This window comes from Rutilus rutilus (assembly GCF_951802725.1).
Source record: "Rutilus rutilus genome assembly, chromosome: 6".
NCBI classification, from domain to species: Eukaryota; Metazoa; Chordata; class Actinopteri; order Cypriniformes; family Leuciscidae; genus Rutilus; species Rutilus rutilus.
Genome location: NC_140214.1, coordinates 24183368 through 24205213, shown reverse-complemented (window position 1 = coordinate 24205213; position 21846 = coordinate 24183368). Strand labels below are relative to the sequence as shown.

At 38.0% G+C, this 21846-nt stretch overlaps 1 protein-coding gene across 1 annotated transcript; it reads left to right on the top strand.

Moving 5' to 3' along the window:
• The first annotated feature begins 792 nt into the window (after nucleotides 1–792).
• Nucleotides 793–17784, top strand: pla2g4aa (phospholipase A2, group IVAa (cytosolic, calcium-dependent)). The gene is made up of 18 exons (XM_084412194.1): nucleotides 793–882; nucleotides 1100–1203; nucleotides 1961–2042; nucleotides 2133–2281; nucleotides 6017–6130; nucleotides 6615–6652; nucleotides 6784–6928; nucleotides 7027–7163; nucleotides 7259–7481; nucleotides 8903–9017; nucleotides 9620–9757; nucleotides 10540–10629; nucleotides 11728–11793; nucleotides 13360–13599; nucleotides 14702–14886; nucleotides 16092–16281; nucleotides 17178–17335; nucleotides 17436–17784. The coding sequence occupies exons 2-18, from the start codon at nucleotides 1171–1173 to the stop codon at nucleotides 17565–17567; spliced, it is 2235 nt and encodes a 744-aa protein (XP_084268320.1). The 5' UTR covers nucleotides 793–882; nucleotides 1100–1170; the 3' UTR covers nucleotides 17568–17784.
• The last annotated feature ends 4062 nt before the right edge of the window (nucleotides 17785–21846 follow it).

Below are 21846 nucleotides of genomic sequence, written 5' to 3'. Positions count from 1 at the left end.
AAATCAGACGCGACACAAAGATGTAGATAGTAGCCTAGGCTACTGCATTCCAGTGATAAAGGCACTCCTTTCCAGCTCATGAGCGCCACCTAGAGCAAATGTCGCTATTCATTCGTAATCGTGCATGGATTCTGAGTATATTTTTAGGTGTTATAATTGAATTCTTATTAAGAAATAAATCTCAAATGAAAACCTAAACACTTGGATCGGATGTAACAACATTTCACATTTACAGTAGGCTATTATGAGAAAAAAAGAAACATAGAAAGTCTATATAGCGCTAAAATAGTCTCCATCGGGGTCTTTTTCATGTGTCCATCAGAGTTGAAATATGAAGAACCGGGGCGGGGGAAGAGTTTGCGTCCGCCCAAAAAAAGGAACCAGTTTAGCGAATCGATTCGTTTGAATGATTAATATCTTTGAACCGGTCCAGGAAACCTATTCACCAGTCATTTGAGTCATCGATCAAGTGTTCCCATTTGACGTTTTCTTGTTTGTGGTTAATTCATATTTTGTTCAATAAGCCTACTGATATTATCACTGATCATTTCGTTTACGTTTTTGTATTGTTTGTAGCTACTTGTGTGGTCCAGTTTGATGCAGTCTAATTAAAACCCTGTTGGCACTAGGCTACTGTTTTGCCAGAAAGTCCAAATAAATGTGCTATGTTTATGGTTCCAACATTTCATCTCATATTCTCAGTCGAATGATTTACAAACGCTGTGCGAATCGGTTCGATCGAATCCTCAAAATAATAGTCTCAACTGAACGATTCATATTCATGACACATCTTTAGTCCGCCCAGTATTGAACATTCCTCCTGGCTTCCTGGATTGAATTTCTTGTCAGAGAGGGTCCAACATCACTGTACCACCAGTTATGGTAAGTTCTTGCATGTTTAATTTCTCTGTAAAGTCGTAAAACGTTGACTATCCACGCGTGTAAATGACTTATGCAACAAAATCCTGCTTCAACAGTTTCTATCATACTTTCCTCTGAACTGAGAGCGAACTTGGGTCTCAAGACGTTAAACTCTGTTATTCGACAAGTATCATGTTTCAACCTCTTTGCGTTTTTTTTTCTCTCCCTCTTTTTATAGTCTAATTTGACAGTTGTTTTCCGGACTGTCTTGAAATAAAGTGCCTTCTTGAGCTCCAAATTGCTGTCAGAATGTCATCCATAGACCCCTATCAGTACATCATAGTAAGTTACTCTTTATGTTTAAAGTATCATGTCAATGAGAAACGTTTAGCTTTTTTAGAAAGTAGCCTAGAGCTTGTTTAATTAACATGAATGCATAACAGAGGCGTCAGTGTTTATTATAGTCACTTATGGTAACACTTTACAATAAGGTTAATTAGTTAACATTATTAACTACCTAGTTAACAATAGGCCTACTTCTACAGCATTAATTAATCTAAGTTAATATTAATTTCAACATTTATACATTAACATTTATTAATACATTATCAAAATCAAAGGATGTATTTGTTAACATTAGTTAATGCAACATGAACAAACAATGAACAGCTGGATTTTTATTAACTAACTTTAACAAATATGAATAAATACTGTAACAAATGTATTGCCCATTGTTAGTACATGTTAGTTAATACATTAACTAATGTTAACTAATGAACCTTATTTTAAAGTGGTACCACATTTATGTATGTCATAATTTTTGTGTGTTTTTTTATCAATGTGCTTTAACATTTGAGACTCTTAGAAAGTTAGAAATGGAAAACTACAAAGCTGCAGTGGTTGGATTAATTTGCATGTGACAACATGCTGAAATTATGAATTTAGAGACATACTGTATTTTATGCTTAGCCATAATTCGGTTTGGGAATAACCTGTTGTCCATTTCCTACTTCAGTAGTTAAATGAGCTTCCTTTATAGCCTACATAGATGCCTTTGCCACTCTAAATCCCTGCCATTGTGGATCTTTCAAATGTGCAGGTTGAGCATCAGTATTCTCATAGATTGAAAGTGATTGTGGTGAGAGCTGAAAATGTGACTAAAGGAGCATTTGGTGATTTATGTGAGTATATATTTGTGCAGTCTTCTTTTCTTCTTTGAAGAAACCCACAAATGAGCATTCATACTTGAGTGATTGTGTGTTTGTTCACAGTGGACACCCCGGACCCTTACGTGGAACTGTCAATTCCAACCACACCAGAGTCAAGGAAACGAACACGCCACATAAATAATGACATTAACCCGAAGTGGAACGAAACTTTTGACTTTGTATTGGATCCCAATGTACCCAATGTTTTGGAGGTGAAATATTCATACTCTAAATTACTTTATGTGTTTACAGTACTGTGCAAAAGTCTTAGGCACGTTAGCATTTTCTCCACAAAAAAAAGTTTTTAAGCCAGTAATGTATATCTTTTGCTGTAGTGTGTCTGCAGGAAATATCATTTTACATTTCCAAACATAAATTTTTGCCATTAATTGTAATGGCATCTGGTAATTAACAAACTAAATCCAGACTAAACAGACTAAATCCAGAAAAACTGTGGCAACGTCTCTAAGACGCTTGAAATAAACCTACATGCAAAGCTACCTGAAAAAATATGCTTACCTAAGTTTACCTACGACAAAAGCTGTTTTAAACGCAAAGGATGCTCACACCAAATATTGATTTGATTTAGTTAATAGAAGTTAATTAATAAATAAAATATACGCTCACCTAAAGGATTATTAGGAACACCTGTTCAATTTCTCATTAATGCAATTATTTAATCAACCAATCACATGGCAGTTGCTTCAATGCATTTAGGGGTGTGGTCCTGGTCAAGACAATCTCCTGAACTCCAAACTGAATGTCAGAATGGGAAAGAAAGGTGATTTAAGCAATTTTGAGCGTGGCATGGTTGTTGGTGCCAGACGGGCCGGTCTGAGTATTTCACAATCTGCTCAGTTACTGGGATTTTGTGAAAAGGGAAAAACATCCAGTACGCGGCAGTCCTGTGGGCAAAAATGCCTTGTTGATGCTAGAGGTCAGAGGAGAATGGGCCGACTGATTCCAGCTGATAGAAGAGCAACTTTGACTGAAATAACCACTCGTTACAACCGAGGTATGCAGCAAAGCATTTGTGAAGCCACAACACGCACAACCTTGAGGCGGATGGGCTACAACAGCAGAAGACCCCACCGGGTACCACTCATCTCCACTACAAATAGGAAAAAGAGGCTACAATTTGCACGAGCTCACCAAAATTGGACAGTTGAAGACTGGAAAAATGTTGCCTGGTCTGATGAGTCTCGATTTCCGTTGAGACATTCAGATGGTAGAGTCAGAATTTGGCGTAAACAGAATGAGAACATGGATCCATCATGCCTTGTTACCACTGTGCAGGCTGGTGGTGGTGGTGTAATGGTGTGGGGGATGTTTTCTTGGCACACTTTAGGCCCCTTAGTGCCAATTGGGCATCGTTTAAATGTCACGGCCTACCTGAGCATTGTTTCTGACCATGTCCATCCCTTTATGACCACCATGTACCCATCCTCTGATGGCTACTTCCAGCAGGATAATGCACCATGTCACAAAGCTCGAATCATTTCAAATTGGTTTCTTGAACATGACAATGAGTTCACTGTACTAAAATGGCCCCCACAGTCACCAGATCTCAACCCAATAGAGCATCTTTGGGATGTGGTGGAACGGGAGCTTCATGCCCTGGATGTGCATCCCACAAATCTCCATCAACTGCAAGATGCTATCCTATCAATATGGGCCAACATTTCTAAAGAATACTTTCAGCACCTTGTTGAATCAATGCCACGTAGAATTAAGACAGTTCTGAAGGCGAAAGGGGGTCAAACACATTATTAGTATGGTGTTCCTAATAATCCTTTAGGTGAGTGTATGTATGACATTATTTTTAAAAGCATCCTCACTTTACAGCATTTTTACTCAAGTGCCTAAAACTTTTCACAGCACTGTAGCTTTGGAGGAAGGTTTCTTCAAGTGTCTTTGATATGTTGCCATGGTTCTTCTGGATTTAGTCTGTCTCAGCTTTTTCCGTTTCTTCATGTAATCACAGATTGACTCAATGATGGTGAGATCAGATTTCCGTGTAGAGCATACCGAGCATAGGGTGTGTCTTATAACAATAAACAATGTCAAAACCAAAGTCCATCAGAGGAGGACAGGAGGGGGCTTAGGATGTTGTTGTTGGGCAGGAACACAGTTACAGGAAGGGCCAGGGCGGAAACGAAGGTGGAAGGAGCCAGGGTGGAATACCCAGTAGGAAGGCCAGGACGCAGGCCCACGGCGGAGTCAAGGGAGGGACGAGTCATGGCAGAGGCTTAGCAGCTGGAACCAGGGGACGACTGACCGAGATGTAGCTGCTGGCTTTGGAGACCTAGGCGAAGACGACGAACAGAAGGGACCGGGTGACACAGAAGTCCTGGAGGGGAGGGCGGAGCCACAGCGACGAGCAACCGAGGTGGAGCCAGGGTGTCAGAGAACTGAGACGAAGGCAGAGCGACTGAGGACCAAGGCGAAGCTGGAAGGAAGGAAGAGCCGAAGGGGTGGAGGGACGAAGCGCAGCTGAAGTCCTGGAACTCCATGGAACAGGAAGAGTTACGACTGATCAAGGCAGAGCTGGAGGGACAAGGAAGCCGAGTGGAGTCATAGGGAGTCAACGGTCCCAGGTGGAGCCAAGGTGGCGAGGAGCCAAGGCGGAGCTGACTGCTCGACAGGCCGAGGTGGAGTTACGGGCCTGGAGCTTCTAGGCGGATCTAGTGGGTTGACAATCCAGGGCTGGAGTGGCAAACACGAAGCCCAAGGCGAATCTAAGCAGATGGGTGGAGCAGGGGTAGGAGGAGATAAAGGGCTGTGAGGAGACAGTGCAGGAAGGGGTTCACAAAAACTTTTCTTGGATGATACAGGACAGACATAAATTTCAGGACTGACGCTCTTGGTCGAAGCGGAACAGGCTGACATCTCACTTGCCTGACTAGAAACAGGCAGAGGGGAGGCAGGGTGGGAACACAAACTCTTTACAATGCGGTGCTGGGTGAAACTATGGCTGCGTTTACACTTGGCATTGACATGCAACCTGAATCCGGATGTTGTCCACATACACATTGAAAAGACAAGTGTCCAGGTTCGGAGGAAATCGAGGACACATTGTGATTGGATCTCAGTGTAATGTAAACGCAATACAGCCATCGTGTCTGCATTCACAGGTGGACGTCACACAAAACCCTGCCCACTGTCATTATTCCCCCTCCTCTCTCCGGAACTGAGAGCTGTGTGGTTTTGCGATACAGTCGAGTGCGAAGTACATGTAAGCTACATCGCAAATATACTGAAATGTCTGCCTTCGCAGTTCGCACCCAAAAGTTGCAGAACCATTCATTTTCTGTAAAGAACACGCATTTTTCCCACCACAGCTGGCAACGTTCTCGGACGCATACGTTTCTCTGTACCGTTTCCACATTATTAGTAGCCTACTTGCAGCCTTTTCATCCTCCTCATTTTACGAGATTTGTAAAAGATCCGATCTGTTATCCAGATACAGAGGCCACTTGATGTGGACAGGTGTAAATGCACCGTGTCCTGATTGGCTTATGATCCAATCTGCTTGATTGGATCACGGTGATCGCATGTTAATGCCAAGTGTAAATGCAGCCTAAACTAAAAACTGAAAACTAGATCAATACTAAAACATATAGCAAACCCAGACAATTCCTATATATATATACACATTAGGGGTGTAGCGGTTCACAGAAGTTCGGTACGTACCTCGGTTTTGTGGTCACGGTTCGATACGAGTTTGTTACATTTACATGTCAGTTGTTGTTTTTTATAGTTTAAAACGTAACAAAGTTATTTTTGTGAAATGTTTTGCTTTAAAAGTGTGCCTATGCTGTTGTTGGCATGTACAGTACTGTAAATGGTTTATGCAGAATCCATAAAGGTGTTGTATTGCAGTTTAAAAGTATTAGAAAATACATCAGCACTACTGTATGTTATACTGTTTGAATGCTGTTTTTTAGATGACACTGATGGATGCTAATTATGTAATGGATGAAACTCTGGGCACAGCTAAATATTCCCTCTCAAAGCTCAAAGTGGGGCATACAGAGCAAGTGGCCCTCTCTATCGGCAAGGTAAAAGCTAATTTTGGTTTACACCTTGAGCCTGTTGTGAATTAAAATCATACATTAAAGGTGCTTTAAGTGATGTTGGGTGACGTCACTTCTTGTTGACGTTTAAAGTATTGTCAAACAAAACGGAGGCTAGCTAGACCCTCCCTCCTCCTCATCCGCGCACTGACCCCCCCAAACCCCACCCCAAATCCTTCTTGTCGGTTATTGGCTGGAGCAGTTTGTTATGTTTCGTGGTGCGGGTTAGCCCAGTTTGTTTTTCTTGCCGTTTGTGGAGCCTGGGCTGTCTACAGATACCGTTTTTTTAATTACAGTGTGTTCAGGGGTCAGGCAGCTAGCGGATGGTGAGGAGATGTTTGCTGTATGTGACAAAAAATGTTTTGGCCTAAAAAACGTGTGACATCGCTTAGAGCACCTTTAACTTGAGCATCATGGTTACTAATTTTAAGTGTCGTGTTGTTTACTTGTATTCTCTGATTCTTGCTAGACGACCAAAGTGTTCCTCGACTTGTTCTTAGAAGTGTGGTATGTATGAAGACATTTCACATTTCAGTTTCCTTTTGTGGTCCCTTTGTGGTGGTTCATATTGATTTTGTTTTGTTGGTTTATCAAATAAGAATGAATGAGGGACTGAAAGTGAATAATTTTTTTTACAGTTCGTCCACAGACTTGCGCTTCAGCATGGCACTGTGTGATCAGGAGAAGCTTTTCATGAAGAAGCGCAGGGACAGAGTTATGCTCAGCATCAAGAAGCTTCTAAAAATGGAAAACCCACGCTTCCTTCCAGCCTCACCAAGAGAGGTAAAGTAAAAAACCACACAAACTTTCTTATGAACCATGCTATACATAAAAATATTGTGTGGCTAGTGTTAGAGATCCTGTGTTTTATGTGTGCTCAGGTTCCCACTATCGCCATAGTGGGCTCTGGAGGGGGTTTCCGTGCGATGGTGGGCTTCTCTGGTGTGATGAAGGCTCTGTATGAATCTGGGGTGCTTGACTGTGCAACATACATGGCAGGACTTTCTGGATCAACGTGGTCAGTAAAAGACGAATATTCAGATATTTAGACTTGCTTACAAGCATTTGAAACCATTCCGAACACTTCAACAAATCTTGGCTTTATTTCCACAGGTATATGTCCATGCTGTACTCGCACCCTGAGTTTCCTGCTATAGGCCCAGGGGATATTAATAAGGAGCTGATGACCAGGGTCAGCAATAACCCACTCAAACTGCTCCTACCCCAAAATATCAACCGGTACGTCAAAGCACTGTGGAAGAAGAAATCGGCCGGACAGCCTGTCACCTTCACTGACATCTTCGGGATGTTGATAGGAGAGACTCTCGTTCCTGGGGTGAGATACCGTGTGCAAGAATACAAACTGGGTTATTGAATGTTCTTACTGCAGTAGGACATCAAGAGCAGCATGAACTGTGCTGCACTGTACTCTATTTATACACTGGTGAAGTACAAAGACTCCTTTGTTAGTTGTCTCTCTATTATGCATCCAAATGCAAATGGACCCTTCTCTTTTGGTCCCTGTAAATCAGGAAGATACTTCTCAATAACAGAAGGCACTACTGTCCACTACCGTTCAAAAGTTTGGGATCAGAAAGGTGTTTTTTTAATTGAAGAAAGAAAGAAATTGATACTTTTATTCAGCCCATGAATATATATGATTGACCTGAAGAATGAAAGTTGAATCATGTATTTGGATATTTATATAAGCAATATCATGCTCATAGCCATGTGAAATGGCTCTATTTCCATATCAGGTGGGCTGTCGCGTTAATTTTCCATGAAAAGATTGTTTTATCAATAAAATTAAACGCTAACTTCATATGTCTTTCAATAATTCAAGCACTTTTCATAAAGTTTTCCAGGGTTTTCGAGGACTTAAATGTCAAAAAATCTAATTCAAGCACTTTATATACCTTGTCCGAACCCTGTTATTATCCCTTGTACAAATTAAGGCCTTAAAAACTGTCTTAAATCAGAGTAGAAAGTCTTAAATAAGTCATGCCATTAAAAGTTGCATGCACTGCAAAAATGAATATCTTCCTCAGTATTTGTTGTCCTGTTTTCCAATACAAATATCTAAACATCTTTGATTTACTTGATTAAACTGTAGTCAATGAGTTATGAAAACTTCCCTTTGAATTAAGCCCATTGGCAGACATTTGTCCTTGTTTCAGTCATAAACTCGCTTCATTTTGATCAATTTCACAGAAAACAAGACTTTATATTTCATGTCATTTTGCATCTCAAGTAAATGTATCTTGATTTAAGAATCTTTCGACAATTGCACTTGAAAACAAGACAAGAATATTGGGGAAGTTTATCACATTTTGCAGTGCAATCAGAAGGTACTGTAAAAGTTATTTCCATATTCTAGTGGTTGGGAGCAGAGCAATTCAAGCTACTTTTGGTTTGTAAAATGAATAAAAAAGTTATGGATATGTATGTATTTTCAAACTCTGATGTTTCTTCCTAGACATTTACATTTAGAGAACATATAGACGTATTGTTTTGTCTTCAATTAATTCCTTACATTTTCTTTACTTGGTCTTAAAAAGGTATTAAAAAATTACCTTCATAAAACCTGCAGAAACCCTTGATTACACTCTTGGTACCAACCTTTTAGAAAACACTATGTAAAAAGCATTGTTAATTAAAATGTTTGACTTCCCTCAACCTCGACAGATGCTGTGAACAATTAAAGAAAAAACTTTGATCATTACGCTTACTTTGTGTGTTTTTGTGTGTTTTGCACAGAGAATGGACACTAAACTGAGCGCCTTGCAGGGAAAAATTAATGAAGGTCAGAGCCCGATGCCTCTCTTCACCTGTCTGCACGTCAAACCTGACGTCTCTGAGCTCATGTTTGCTGGTAAGAAGACAGTTCACATTAAATGGGCTACAAATACCAGTAAATAATAACATTAGAATGGTACATTGTATTGCATTGTCCGTTATTTATTGCTGTGTGAATGTATAATTATTGTCAAAATGGAATGAGAAAAGACTGTCAATACTTAAAATAGTAAAAATTTGTATGACACCTTCTCCTAGCCTCCATGGAAGCAGAACACTATCGATTTGTTTATATTTGCTTAATACTGTGGAAAACATGCAAATATTTGTTATGGGGCCTAATGATTGACCCACTGTGAAGTCAGTCTGAATTTACACAGCTCCTCTCGCAAGACTTGACTTGACAAGTGTAGACACTATTTTTAGAGACTAGTGTACTAGTCACTGTGTGGGTAGGTTGCTTTCTGTTGAATGGGTTCAGAGCATGTGACTAAGCAGGTTATGGTGGAAGTGGAAGTAATTGTAAGTTAGTTTTTGTCAAGCGAGTCACTTACTGTACATTACTCTTTGCATTTGAGTGGACTTGAGTCATATAGGATTATTTTAGTAGTGCAATGTAATATTTTACAATGTCTTTGCATGCCATTTTCACTTAATATTTTTTCCTATTTCAATCAGACTGGGTAGAGTTCACCCCGTATGAAATTGGCATGGCCAAATATGGCACCTTCATGTCTCCAGGGCTGTTTGGGAGCAAGTTCTTCATGGGCTGTGTTGTGAAACAATATGAGGAAAACCCCTTACATTTCCTCATGGGTAAGACTCGGATTGCTCAGAGTTTCAACAGAACGGTTTACTCAGACCACCTCAATACCCATATAGTGACAACAGTACAGTCACTCATGTACTTTACAATTACTCATACTTTCCATCAGATATAATGAATATTCCTGTGAATTAAAGTGTTAGTTTACCAATAAATTAAGCTTCTTTCATAAATGACTCACCCTCCTGTCATTCCAAACTCGTAAGACTTTTGTTAATCTTCGGAAAATTCACATTCAAATTCATATGGATTCGTTTTAAGATCACTTTTTTTAGCGCCAAAGTGTCAGTTGCGTAGCTGTCGACGGAGGGACAGAAAGCTCTCAGATTTCATGTTTTTCACGAAATTAACACAAAGATGAATGCCATTTAATCATTTACAAGATTAAGTTTTTGAAAGATTTTAGTTATCACATAAAGATTTTGAATTACTTAGCAACAGTTTAGTTTAGTTGAAATGATGGTTCCTCTGATTAAAAAAAAACATCTATTCAAAGCGAGCACTGAAATATATGTCATCGAAAGGCTAAAAAATTGATGTAGAGATATAATCATGTTTTTCATGCTTTATTCTTACTAGTATGAGCAACTCTTTATATAAATGTATCTTATGTTGAATCAAGATTACTAATCTTGCACAAGCATCTTGCACCCTTTTGAGTTTGAATAGAGCTATTCATCAGAATATATAATCCATCATAATCCTGTTTACCAGTTCCAGGTATTGTTTGCTGTAGTATGGAAAGTGTTTGATATAAGTGTGTGTGCTGCAGGTGTATGGGGGAGTGCTTTCTCCATCCTCTTTAACCGGGTTCTGGGGGTGAAGGAGACAACCAGCAGTAGCACAATGGAGGAGGAGCTGGGTGAGTAAGATTGTTGCTCTTACTCTTCTAGCTATCAAAGCCAAAGAACTTCATGAAAGGGACAAATTGCACCATTTTTCAAGAGAACACAGATGTAGGACTATTTAGGTTGATATCATATCATCGAGACGAGTTTGTATCCTTGTGACATACTAAAATGTGCCATTACTAGTTCTTCTAGTGCAAACGTACAGTTGACACTCATGAGTGCATGGTGTTGGTGTGGAAAGATAAGATTAACACACTGATCTACTCGCTATTGCTGTGTGACCTCAGTCAAACCTCCTGCAAATATTCAAAGTTGAAGTACAGCAACATAACACTAACAGATGAGTTTGTTCGGCATGTTCATGTTTATGTTGCACTTTGCATAAATACAATTAGGTTTTGAACTTTGATAAAATAAAATGTTAAGACTTCAGGACTGTTACAGATTTTCTGCCACATTCTCATAACTGTAATCAAGATAGTAATTCAGCACAACAAACACTATCATGTGTCATGCACTACCATGGCTGTTTACACGACACCAGTTTCAACTAAAAATGTAAACTTTTTATGCGTTTGGTCGTTCGTTTACACGACAACGGCATTTGGGTGCCTGAAAATGCAATGTTTTGAAAACGGGTTTTAAAGTGCAAGTTTGTAGAAAACGGTCTCCGTGTAAACAACAAAAACGCGAATCTCTGGAGACGATGACATCATGCACATGCGTATTACGTGTTCAGTCTATAGTGTTTCATCGCCATCTAATGGCCTGGCAGCAGAATACAGGGTTTTTTATTCGTTTTTCGGGGATCCGTGTGAATGGAGATAGTTTTGACAAAATTATCTGTTTTAAGCATATCGTTGTCATGTAAACGTACCCTTAGATTAACAACTAGTATACAAATGTGTCATTTGTCTTTTTTGTATATAGCTGGCTATTAAGAATCAGGGGATCACTATGCAAAACAAAAACCTTATACATCTATGCAAAATTTAAATGCCTTTTTGTGAGGTTCACCCATAGGTTGCAACTCAGAACAGAGAAAAGAAAGAGGCTGTGTGGACTATAGTTGTCTACAATCTTCACTGTTTGTGTCTTCTGTTTTTCAGAGCAAATTAAGCCAGAGCATATTGTGGGTGATGATTCAGCAGATAATGATGAGGAAACTCAAAGAGGTAAGAAAGAGCTCTTTCACTTTCTTTTACTTTTTTCTCTCACATACGTGCTTAGTTCAATTCAAGGCACCGCAATAACTCCCCGCTGGCCAGTTGACAGGACAGTCATTTAGGGCCCTATCATACAATAGGAGCAATGCAGCGCCAGGCGCGACGCAAGTGTTTTTTGCTAGTTTCAGCCCGACGCAGTTATCATTTTCACGTCATGCGTCACATTGTTTAAATAGCAAATGCATTTGCACCCATTTGTGCGCCCATGGGCGTGCTGGTCTGAAAACGAGGTGTGTTGAGGCGCATTGTTGGTGCGTTGCAATTTTGAGGCAACAGAAATAGACTGCGCCATTGACCAACTGAAACCAGATCTAAAGTCAATGGCGCCAAAAAAAATGTGTTATTTAAAGAGCGCGTTAGTAATGTGCGCCTATATGCGGGTCCACAACGCGCGCACACTCTGCTTATTACACACACAGGGACGCACAGCAGCACACAAACATGCCAAATATTAAAAATAAAAGGATTACAATGTAAAAGATTATTATTGTGTACATAAAGATATGGTGGAATCCGGCTTGTCCCGTAGATGGTCTGCTTGCGCACTTTTACCTCGCGCACGAGCAGATCCTTTGCTCTCTGGAGAAGTGTTCAGTCTTTCCGCTTGCAAACTCCGTCATGTAAACAGCGAATCTGCCATGGTGTGAGCGCAACTGGCTTTTAAAGGGAATGGGAAATTACACTAATTGTTTTTTTGCACATTACGCCCAAAACACACAAATTACTCATTAAGAGAATGGGGATAACCCTTTTAGATCATGCGCTGGGCGCGCCAATCATTTTTCCCTTTGTTAAACTAGCAAAAGTGGATTCGGACATGCCCTAAGTGCACTTGCGCCGTGCGCTGTAGACCATGCACTTAGATTGTTAAAATAGGGCCCTTAGTGTTGCATCATTACATCCCATGTTTATTCATCATGTTCATCATGTTTTTATGCCTTAAACATTTGGTTTTGTTTGATATGCTAAACATTATCTATCTATCTATATCTATCTATCTATCTATTGTTATCAAGGTAACATTAAGTCTAAAATGTTGTCTATTTATTTATTTATTTATTGTGTTACCTAGGTAACATTAACTAACAGTTTAACATTTTATTTATTTATTTTTATAGTTACCAAGGTAACATTATCTAACAGTCTAACATTTTTCCTTATTGTTCATTTATTTTTATTTTATTTTTTAACTACGGTATTTATTTATTTATTATTAAGGTAACTTTATCTTACTGTTTAATGTTTTGCACCATATGCAATCATACAATCATTTTCCAGTAAAAGTGTGTGTATGTATTCGTTACTTTCATATCATAGTTGCATAATTTCCAGCTGTTATTGCCCTTAAAAAACGAATACATTTGTAGAGATAAAAAATAAATGTATACAGGTATATAAAGCTATATATATCTTTCTGATGCATATAAAATGTTACACAAATATTTCTTTGTTTTTGGTTTAGTGAAAATATTGGCATAGTAGGTCAAAATCATTGTTTGTCTCTCTTTCTTCCAGGAGGCACGGAGTGCACAGAGGCAGAAGATGAGCGGCAGCGTCATGCTCAGGCTAGCTGGGTTCAGCGCATGTTGACCTCCATTATGGGGGACAGCACCCTGTTCAACACACGTGAGGGCCGTGCCGGCAAGGTGCACAATTTCATGCTGGGACTCAACCTGAACTCTTCCCTGCCCTTCTCTCCCTTCAGCAACCTCATGAGCCAGACCTCTGTGGATGAGGAGGTTGATGCTGTTACAGGTACTAATTAGTCATTTATCTGCCAAGAACACCCAAATATGATGATCCCTTTGCGAGGACCCCCTTCCTAAAACAGAAAGACTATTACAAAAAGAAAAGCCGCTTATTTTCATATATACAAACCTCATTATACTGTATGAATTATAACCGTGATATTATAAAGATATTTGTTTGATGTTGTTAAATAATTGGTTTTGTATATTATCATTATATTAAGTGAAGAAAAGGTATTAAATATTATCTGGAAAATCTGGAAACTATATCTTTTGAAATATTAGATGTACTTAGATAAAGAGAAACTGAAAAGAAAGAAAAGATTTTTTTTTTTTTTTTACTTTTGTTAAAACAAGTTTTCAATAGAAGTTCATATATTTTATCTTGATTTAAAAAACAACAACAAAAACCACAATGAACAGTAACAATAGTAAAAACTCAAGGATCACCCTTCGCAAGATTTAAACCTTCAACGTTTTGGTCCAGAATTTTACTCAGTGTTTTGTCTTAATGTCTGACTCTACTTAACCTGGTCTTGTGAAGTATGCATTTAAAAGAAATGGGTGTGACGGACTGTAGGTGGAACAATAGGCTGAAATCTGGTCAGGTGCCACAAGACTTGATGATGGGCTTTCAAATATTATTTGGTGCCTGAGTGGGAGGAAGACAGTCAGCTCAAAACCTCACATCTAAGAAATACCAACACACCCACTGCAGATGAACTTTTTTCCCACGGGTCAAATATACAGAAATGCCTTAATATTTCACAAAGGAAGCGTCTTTGGCACGTGCTTGTCAGAACGAGATCGTTCGACAATGTTCATGTGTCATTCTGTTAAGCTCGCTGATCAGTGAAGGCAGCGTCTCATCTGATAATTACTGATGATAATAATAGCACTGCATGTGTCTGTGGCTCAGCAACAGTCCACTTCCTGTTTGCAGTTGGGTGTGAGAAAAAGATAAGCTCTTATGAGAATGTGTACAGTAATGCTGAAAAAATGATGACTGTTGCAAACCTTTCAACATAGAATATTCTTTAGCCTCAAACAACTTTACAGGTCATTGCCACATACCACAACAGTAACATTCAAATAAATATTTCCTGCAGATCCTGATGAGTTTGAGAGAATCTATGAGCCTCTAGATGTGAAGAGTAAAAAAATCCATGTGGTGGACAGCGGGTTGACCTTTAACCTTCCCTACCCTCTCATTCTGCGACCTCAGAGAGGAGTTGACCTAATCATTTCCTTTGACTTCTCAGCCAGGCCCAGTGACTCCAGCCCGCCATTTAAAGTGAGTGTCTGCCCGAGGCTTGTGCATGACGTACATATGAGGAATAATATGAATGTATTCAAATGTGGATTTACATCAGACAAGTTTGTATAAACTAGGAAATGTCACACAATGCAGATATATAAGAAGCAGACAGAGAAATTCTACTTTCATTGGTTTAACAGTTTCTGCCTTTCATATACACTACCGTTCAAAAGTTTGGGGTCGGTAAGATTTTTTTTAAATGTTACGCTCAACAAGGCGGCATTTATTTGATCAATAGTCCAGTCTTCAGTCGCATGATCCTTCAGAAATCATTCTAATATTCAGATTTGGTGAGTAAGAAAAATTTTGGTTACAGTATATTTTAACGTGTCATTGTTACAGTGTAATTATATTTTTAAGTAATATTAATTAACAACATGTACTGTACCTACTATTGGGTTAGAGTAGGATTAGGATTTGGTTGAGGGTTAGTTGCATGTAATTATGCATAATTTACTGTTATTACTGTGGTAAATACATGTAACATATGTAACGGACACTGTAAAATAAAGTGTTACCAAAATGTATTATTATTATTGTTGGATGAAGAATTGAAAGTTTAAAAGAACAGCATTTATTTGAAATAGAAATATGTCATTTTTTTTGCCACTTTCGATCAATTAAATGAATGCTTGTTGAATAAAAGTAATAATTTCTTTGTAAAAAATCTTACTGACCCCAAACTTTTAAGTGGTAGTGAACATATATTTTTACTAAAACATTTTTAATATAGAAAAATACTATCCAGAGACTATCCAGTGAATATAATAATAGAAATTTTAAAAGAACAGCATTTATTTGATTTTAAAGACATTATGGCCCGGTTTCACAGACAGGGCTTAGACTAAGCCAGGATTAGACCATAGATCAATTAGGACATTTAAGTCATTTTTATAAACATGCTTAGAAAAAAACATTACCGATGTGCATCTTAAAACTAAAAAGGCACTGATATATTTTTAAGATCAGTCAGTGCAAGTTTATTTCAGTGGAAACAGCTCAGACTTACATTTTAGTCTAGGACTAGTCTTAAAACTAGTCTGTGAAACCAGGGGAATAAGTATCAATTTAAAACAAAAACAAAAAATCTTACTGACTTTTGAACGGTAGTGTATGTTTCTCTGAGCTGTTTTTTCAAAGCGTGAATGTCATCTAATTGTGTCCTTGTTTGTCTGTGTTAGGAATTACTGCTGGCTGAAAAATGGGCCCGTATGAATAAGCTGCCATTCCCCAAGATCGATTCGAAAGTATTTGACCGAGAGGGTCTGAAAGAGTGCTATGTGTTCAAACCCAATAAGGGAGAAAAGAACTGCCCCACCGTCATTCATTTCGTCTTGGCCAACATCAACTTCCGGAACTTTAAAGCCCCAGGTGAGAGCATGTCATTATAATATCACACATGCATTTTAACAACCAGTCAGTAAATAAGTAGTCAAGTAGTCAAGTTTGTTTCACTACCTTTACGAATTTATGTTTTTAATGATTTTTACGCCTAAATAACAGAAACAGTTCTCATCTCATTTCAAGTCAGACATGACCTGTAATAAACTGTGGCTGAGTTAGTGAGTGAGTCATTCCAGCTGATTCAAGTAGTGAGTTTTCTGACTGATTCAGTCTATGTTCCAGACTCTGTGGCTCCAATGTTCAATTCACTCTGATTGACCAATCTGGTCCACTTATTATTCATAATGTTTGCAAATTGTGCTGCACATTGTGCTGTTTGTTTTTGTTTGAGGTCAACAAGAAAAACACAGTAGAAAGTTGTGTCAATATAGTATTTGTCACTCAGTGCACATAAACTCGACTAAAACCGTTTAAAAGCTTGGGACCGGTACTTTTTTTTTTTTTTTTGAAAGAAGAAAATTAATACCTTAATTCAGCAAGGATGCATTAAATTGGTCAAAAGGAACAGTAAAGACATTTATAATGTTCCAAAAGATTTATATTTCAAATATTTGCGGTTCTTTTGAACTTTCTATTCATAAAAGTATCCTAAAAAAATGTATCTGTGTTTTTATAAAAAATATTCTTTTTTTTATTTATTTTTTATTTAATTTTAATTAAAGTTATAGTAATTTTTGTGGGCCGGGGTGTTCATTTTAGTTTGTATTTCAGTTTTAGTTTCAGTTCTTTTAATTTGTAATAATATTTCACAATATTACTGTTTTTCAATACTATTTCACTAATTAGAATTTGTATTATAGATCATGTGAACTTCTGTGTAGAAAAGGTCAGATTTAATTGTTCTCTTTTCTGTTTTCATGAAGGAGTTCCTAGAGATTCAGACAAGGATATAGAGTTTGGCGACTTCGACATATTTGACGATCCAGCCTCTCCCTTCTCTACTTTCAACTTCAAATACTCCAACCAGGCCTTCAAGAGGCTTCATGACCTAATGGAGTTCAACACGCTCAACAACATTGAGGTCAGTTCTACTCCTTCAAACTCTGATTCAAACACCTTTAAAGCAGTTTTTGCAGTTCGTTTTTGGTCTTCATTCTACGTGACTCTGTTTTGTTTTGTAGGTCATAAAAGAGTCTATCAAAGACAGCATTCTGCGGAGACGAGAGAACCCATCGTGCTGTTCGGTTTCCCTTTCCCTCAATGAAATTGAAAACAAGAAGTTCCTGAAACGAGACACCAGCATTTCAAAATGACACACCTAACAGATAGCTATGCAAACAGCTATACGCAAAAGCCTTTACATGTGAGACGGCATTGGTCCACTGGTGCTTGATGGGAGTCAGTGAGCAGATTCATCAGAAAAGACTGGATTGACCTTATTACAGGATTCATTTTTATGTTGCATTCCAGAAGACATTGAATTTTCCCACCTCTTACTTGAAATTAACCACTGGAAAGAATTAATAATTCAATAAAAAAAAACTAAAACAGAAAATAAAAATAAAATCTCATTCAAAATATTAACAGGAACTATAATAGTATATCAATGATACAAAAATAATAACACATAATAATAACTATGAATATAAAAAATAAATAACAATGGTGCCAACCCTGACTTCAATAAGAAGCACGGTTTGATGCCATTTTCAATATGGCGGCAAATAAAGCGACATTCAGTAGGTTATTTTCAAGTAGAGGTGCGACAGTTCTGTGATCCAGGTTGTCTGGATTGATCTAAAGGTGGGAAATGGAACATTTCAATTCAAGTTATGCCACTTATGGAATGTGGAATCAGGAAAACAGAATCTACAGACATATTTTTTTTTTTTTATGTTCTGCACTCATTTTGGGGGAAATTCTGTGGAATAGATTTAAATATGGTAATATGTGTTAACTGATCTGAGAACTGAGAGTACTGCACTCTTATTGGTCACTGAAATTAGCCAAAATATTTCGTATACAAGCACTCAATGGGCAGGGGACATGAAACACTTTGTAAATGAGAGCCATTCTGTGATTCAGTGTGAACCATTTTCAACTTTATTTCAATTCAAAATGATTTATAAGTCACTATGTGGGCAAATTCTCCACGCCTTTAATGTTAAAATGCTTACAAAAAATTCTGGCTGTGTGCTTCTCTACAGAGTCAAATACTGACTTTTTTTCACTTAGTAAATACTGTTCTAAGAGTAATTTATGGTCTCAATGGTGGCTTGAGCTTCAGGACACGCTGTTCCTTATGTGTTTCTGCCGATGTGATTAGAAAACAATTTATGTTCTCCGTTCGGTTCTACTGTGACGCACCTATGACCACTAGATGGTTGATGGTAAGCTATGCCTTCAGGACAGGATTCATCTCATATTTTAGCAAAAGATTCATTGCTTAGGAACTGGATTTAGCTGCTTTTATTTATTTTGCTTACAAATGTTGTCTCCTGCCCAAGGGGTGAAAGGAAGAAGGTGAAATGTCATTTCACACTTCCCACGCAGGACTCCACCTCTTTGTGAGGTGTCAGGAACAATGACAAGATGGGACATGTTGTGAAAATAACCTCATTTCCTGTTTGTATCAGATATTGTATCATACAATATCTAACTCCCCACATAGTCATTCCTCTGGTTTACATACTTTATGATGAAAGTGTACACAAGATTATTTATTTGTATGCTTATTGTGTAGTTTTTATATGTTGTTTTAACATTAATTTTAAGATTTGGACATCTCAAAGTCAAACATTTGGAATAAAGTTATTAAGTAGAGCAGGTAAGGTCATTCATAAAACTGAACTTTATAGGATAAAGGTCAGTAGGATAAAGATGGAAGGTATAGATACTAGAAAGACTCCTTCTGTGGTAAAAATAGACCTTAGGTGTTAAAGTGCACTTTAACTCTAAAATAAATATCAGCCTTTAGCACATTCCTTGCTGTTTGTGGTCTGTACAGTTGGCTTTGAAATAACTTAATTACAGTTGACACCACAACTGTCAGATCCTTTGAAAGTGAAAATGTACTGTATGTTTGTATGTTCATGTATATATATATAAAAAAAAAACATAATTATGAGTGCCATGTACCTTTAAGTGATGTTACTAGCCCATGTAGTGTAATGTGCATAAACATAATTAAAGGATATCATACCAATGAATGGTCTGGGGACTATGCTTTCACTAATAGTTAATACTTTTTTGCCAGTCCTTTAAACAAAACCAAAACACTTTACTGTGAAAATCACAGTTTTTATTTTATTCATTTATGTTTAATATTTTTGGCAAAAAGGCACCTCATTTGAGGAAATGTCTACTATAGTTGCTGGGAAAAACTGTGGTTGTTAGTCATTTCCTGAAAGTAGCCTACTGTAAGTAAACTGAATTTAAAATGTAAAACCTCAACTGAAAAGTAGGCTACGGTAGCCCTGAACCGCAACGTAAAAAAAAAGAATGAATTCAGCCAGAATAAAGTCGTTGCAAAACGAGATTAAAGTCGTAATATTTTAAATATAAAGTCAAAATTACTAGAATAAAGTCGTAATATTTTGAGAATAAAGTAGGATATATTGCGTGAATAAACGTAATTATTTCGAGAGGGGGAAATTACAGTATTACAAGAAACAGAGTGCCGTTCCAACAGCATGGGTGTGGAGGATTTAGTTAATCAATAATCGTATCCCTTACACCTCATCTTTGATCACCAAAATGACATAGGTTATTTAAATGACTATTCATTATAAATGACTATTTAAACGTTTTTCCTTTAGAAAATCTTTATTTAGCTTGAATGTAACTCTCCTGCTTCATTTACTAGCTATACTTGGTCTTTGAATATGCAAATTAGCCCCGCCTCCACTCACTCACACACCAGGGCAAAACCATAGACAGTAAAAGAAATGGACACAGCGACCCCATTGGAACTCAATTGAGACAAGTGAAGCCCATTTTTAGCGATTTCTTAGCACTTCCTTTCCTGACGCGCAGACTCAAACCGTGCAAAGCGTTACACGGACCACGTGAGCATCCCGTCTGTCTTCTAGTAGCTGTGCCAAGAGAAATCGGAATCATTCCCTTACGAATCTTGCAGAGACGGAGAGTGTGAGTAGGAGCTGTCCATGAGCTTGGAGCAGGAGCAACTTTTGCTAGGTATTCTGATTAATTATATTGTCATTTTGCCTCCACGTCCCCCCGATTGCCCGCGAGCTTCTCCTCCTGTCCATACGGTAATCTCTCTACTGTGCGACAGAGAGTCGCGTGGTTATGACGCAATCGTTAGCCTACTTTTACAAAAACTGCTTCTACGGGGCCATAACATAAGCTACAAGGTAATGGAGCATTTTATACATTGTCGTGTTTCTTTAGAAATAAATAATGGACAAATGGAGTCTTTAAACGCCTCAGATGTAAAGTTATTCGCTGTCAAAGTGACGCCAAAATGAATGGGAGTCAATGGGATGCTAACTGCAGGTGAAGTTCTGCTACAAGATGGCGGCACGCGGCCGACTTCAACTTCCGGTCGAATTCCTTCCCCCCTGGGCAAAACGTTACACAACGTTTTTTAAACAGAAACGGTGATGCGTTGAACACACTGTTGATGACGCAAGAGTTGCAACTATGGCAGCTGAGAAGGCCATTCTTTGTGTTCTTTGTGAAGAATTTTCGGAGCCTGATAAAGTCGGTATAAATATGTGTTTAATACTACAAAATATGCCCGATGTTACAGTTACTGCACTTGCCGCCCAGAACAAAAGAGAACATCCCAATCGAGTGAAGGGATTGCTGAAACTTAAATGGAAGCACACATCTTACCTAATTCAGACTAAAACACATCTATTTAGCCTCACATACTGACTTTATTTGTAGTTCATACTGTTTTAATACCCTGTATTTTCTTTCTCATTTTTAGGAAAAGCACTTAATTATACCATTGTTTATTTCTATACCAAATGTCATACACTTGCAATGTAGCTAAAAATATAAACAACTACATCATTATGTTGATATCCTATATTTTTACAATAAAACTTACGACAAACATGTCTTCTAATATCCTCAGTTGTTGCATATACCGAGCTGCATTGAACACATTTGTAAATTACTTTCCTTGAACCCATTGTGCAAGTTCACTTTAACCCATTTAATCCCAAATTTTTCCCAGACACAAAAATATCCAAATCATGTGTCATTAGTATGCCTTTGAAACAATCAATCATAATTTTTAGAAATTTTCATGGAAAAGTGTGTGATCAAGTGTTTTATGATCGGTCTTGTGACCGGTGGGATACTGTGGTGTATCAACCATTGTATAGATTGAATAGGTCTATTTGACCTGTGCAGTGTGTTTGTGTGTGTTTTTGTGTATGTGTGTGTTTTTTTTTTTGTTTTTTTTTTGTGTGTTTTTGTGTGTCTGTTTGTGTGTGTGGAGATCAGACATCAGAAGAGACGTGACCGTGTGTGTGTGTGTCTGTGTGTAAAATTAGGTAGAAAGTAAGGTAGAACAGTTAGCCTATGTGTATTAGTATGTAGATACAATGGGTTATC

Bases quoted from the DNA above. Each gene is read 5' to 3' on its own strand.
- pla2g4aa (XM_084412194.1), top strand. From the start codon at position 1,171: ATGTCATCCATAGACCCCTATCAGTACATCATA. The intron at 6,131-6,614 runs GTAAAAGCTAAT...GATTCTTGCTAG, and splicing joins TGGCCCTCTCTATCGGCAAG to ACGACCAAAGTGTTCCTCGA. The intron at 11,794-13,359 runs GTAAGAAAGAGC...TCTTTCTTCCAG, and splicing joins TGATGAGGAAACTCAAAGAG to GAGGCACGGAGTGCACAGAG.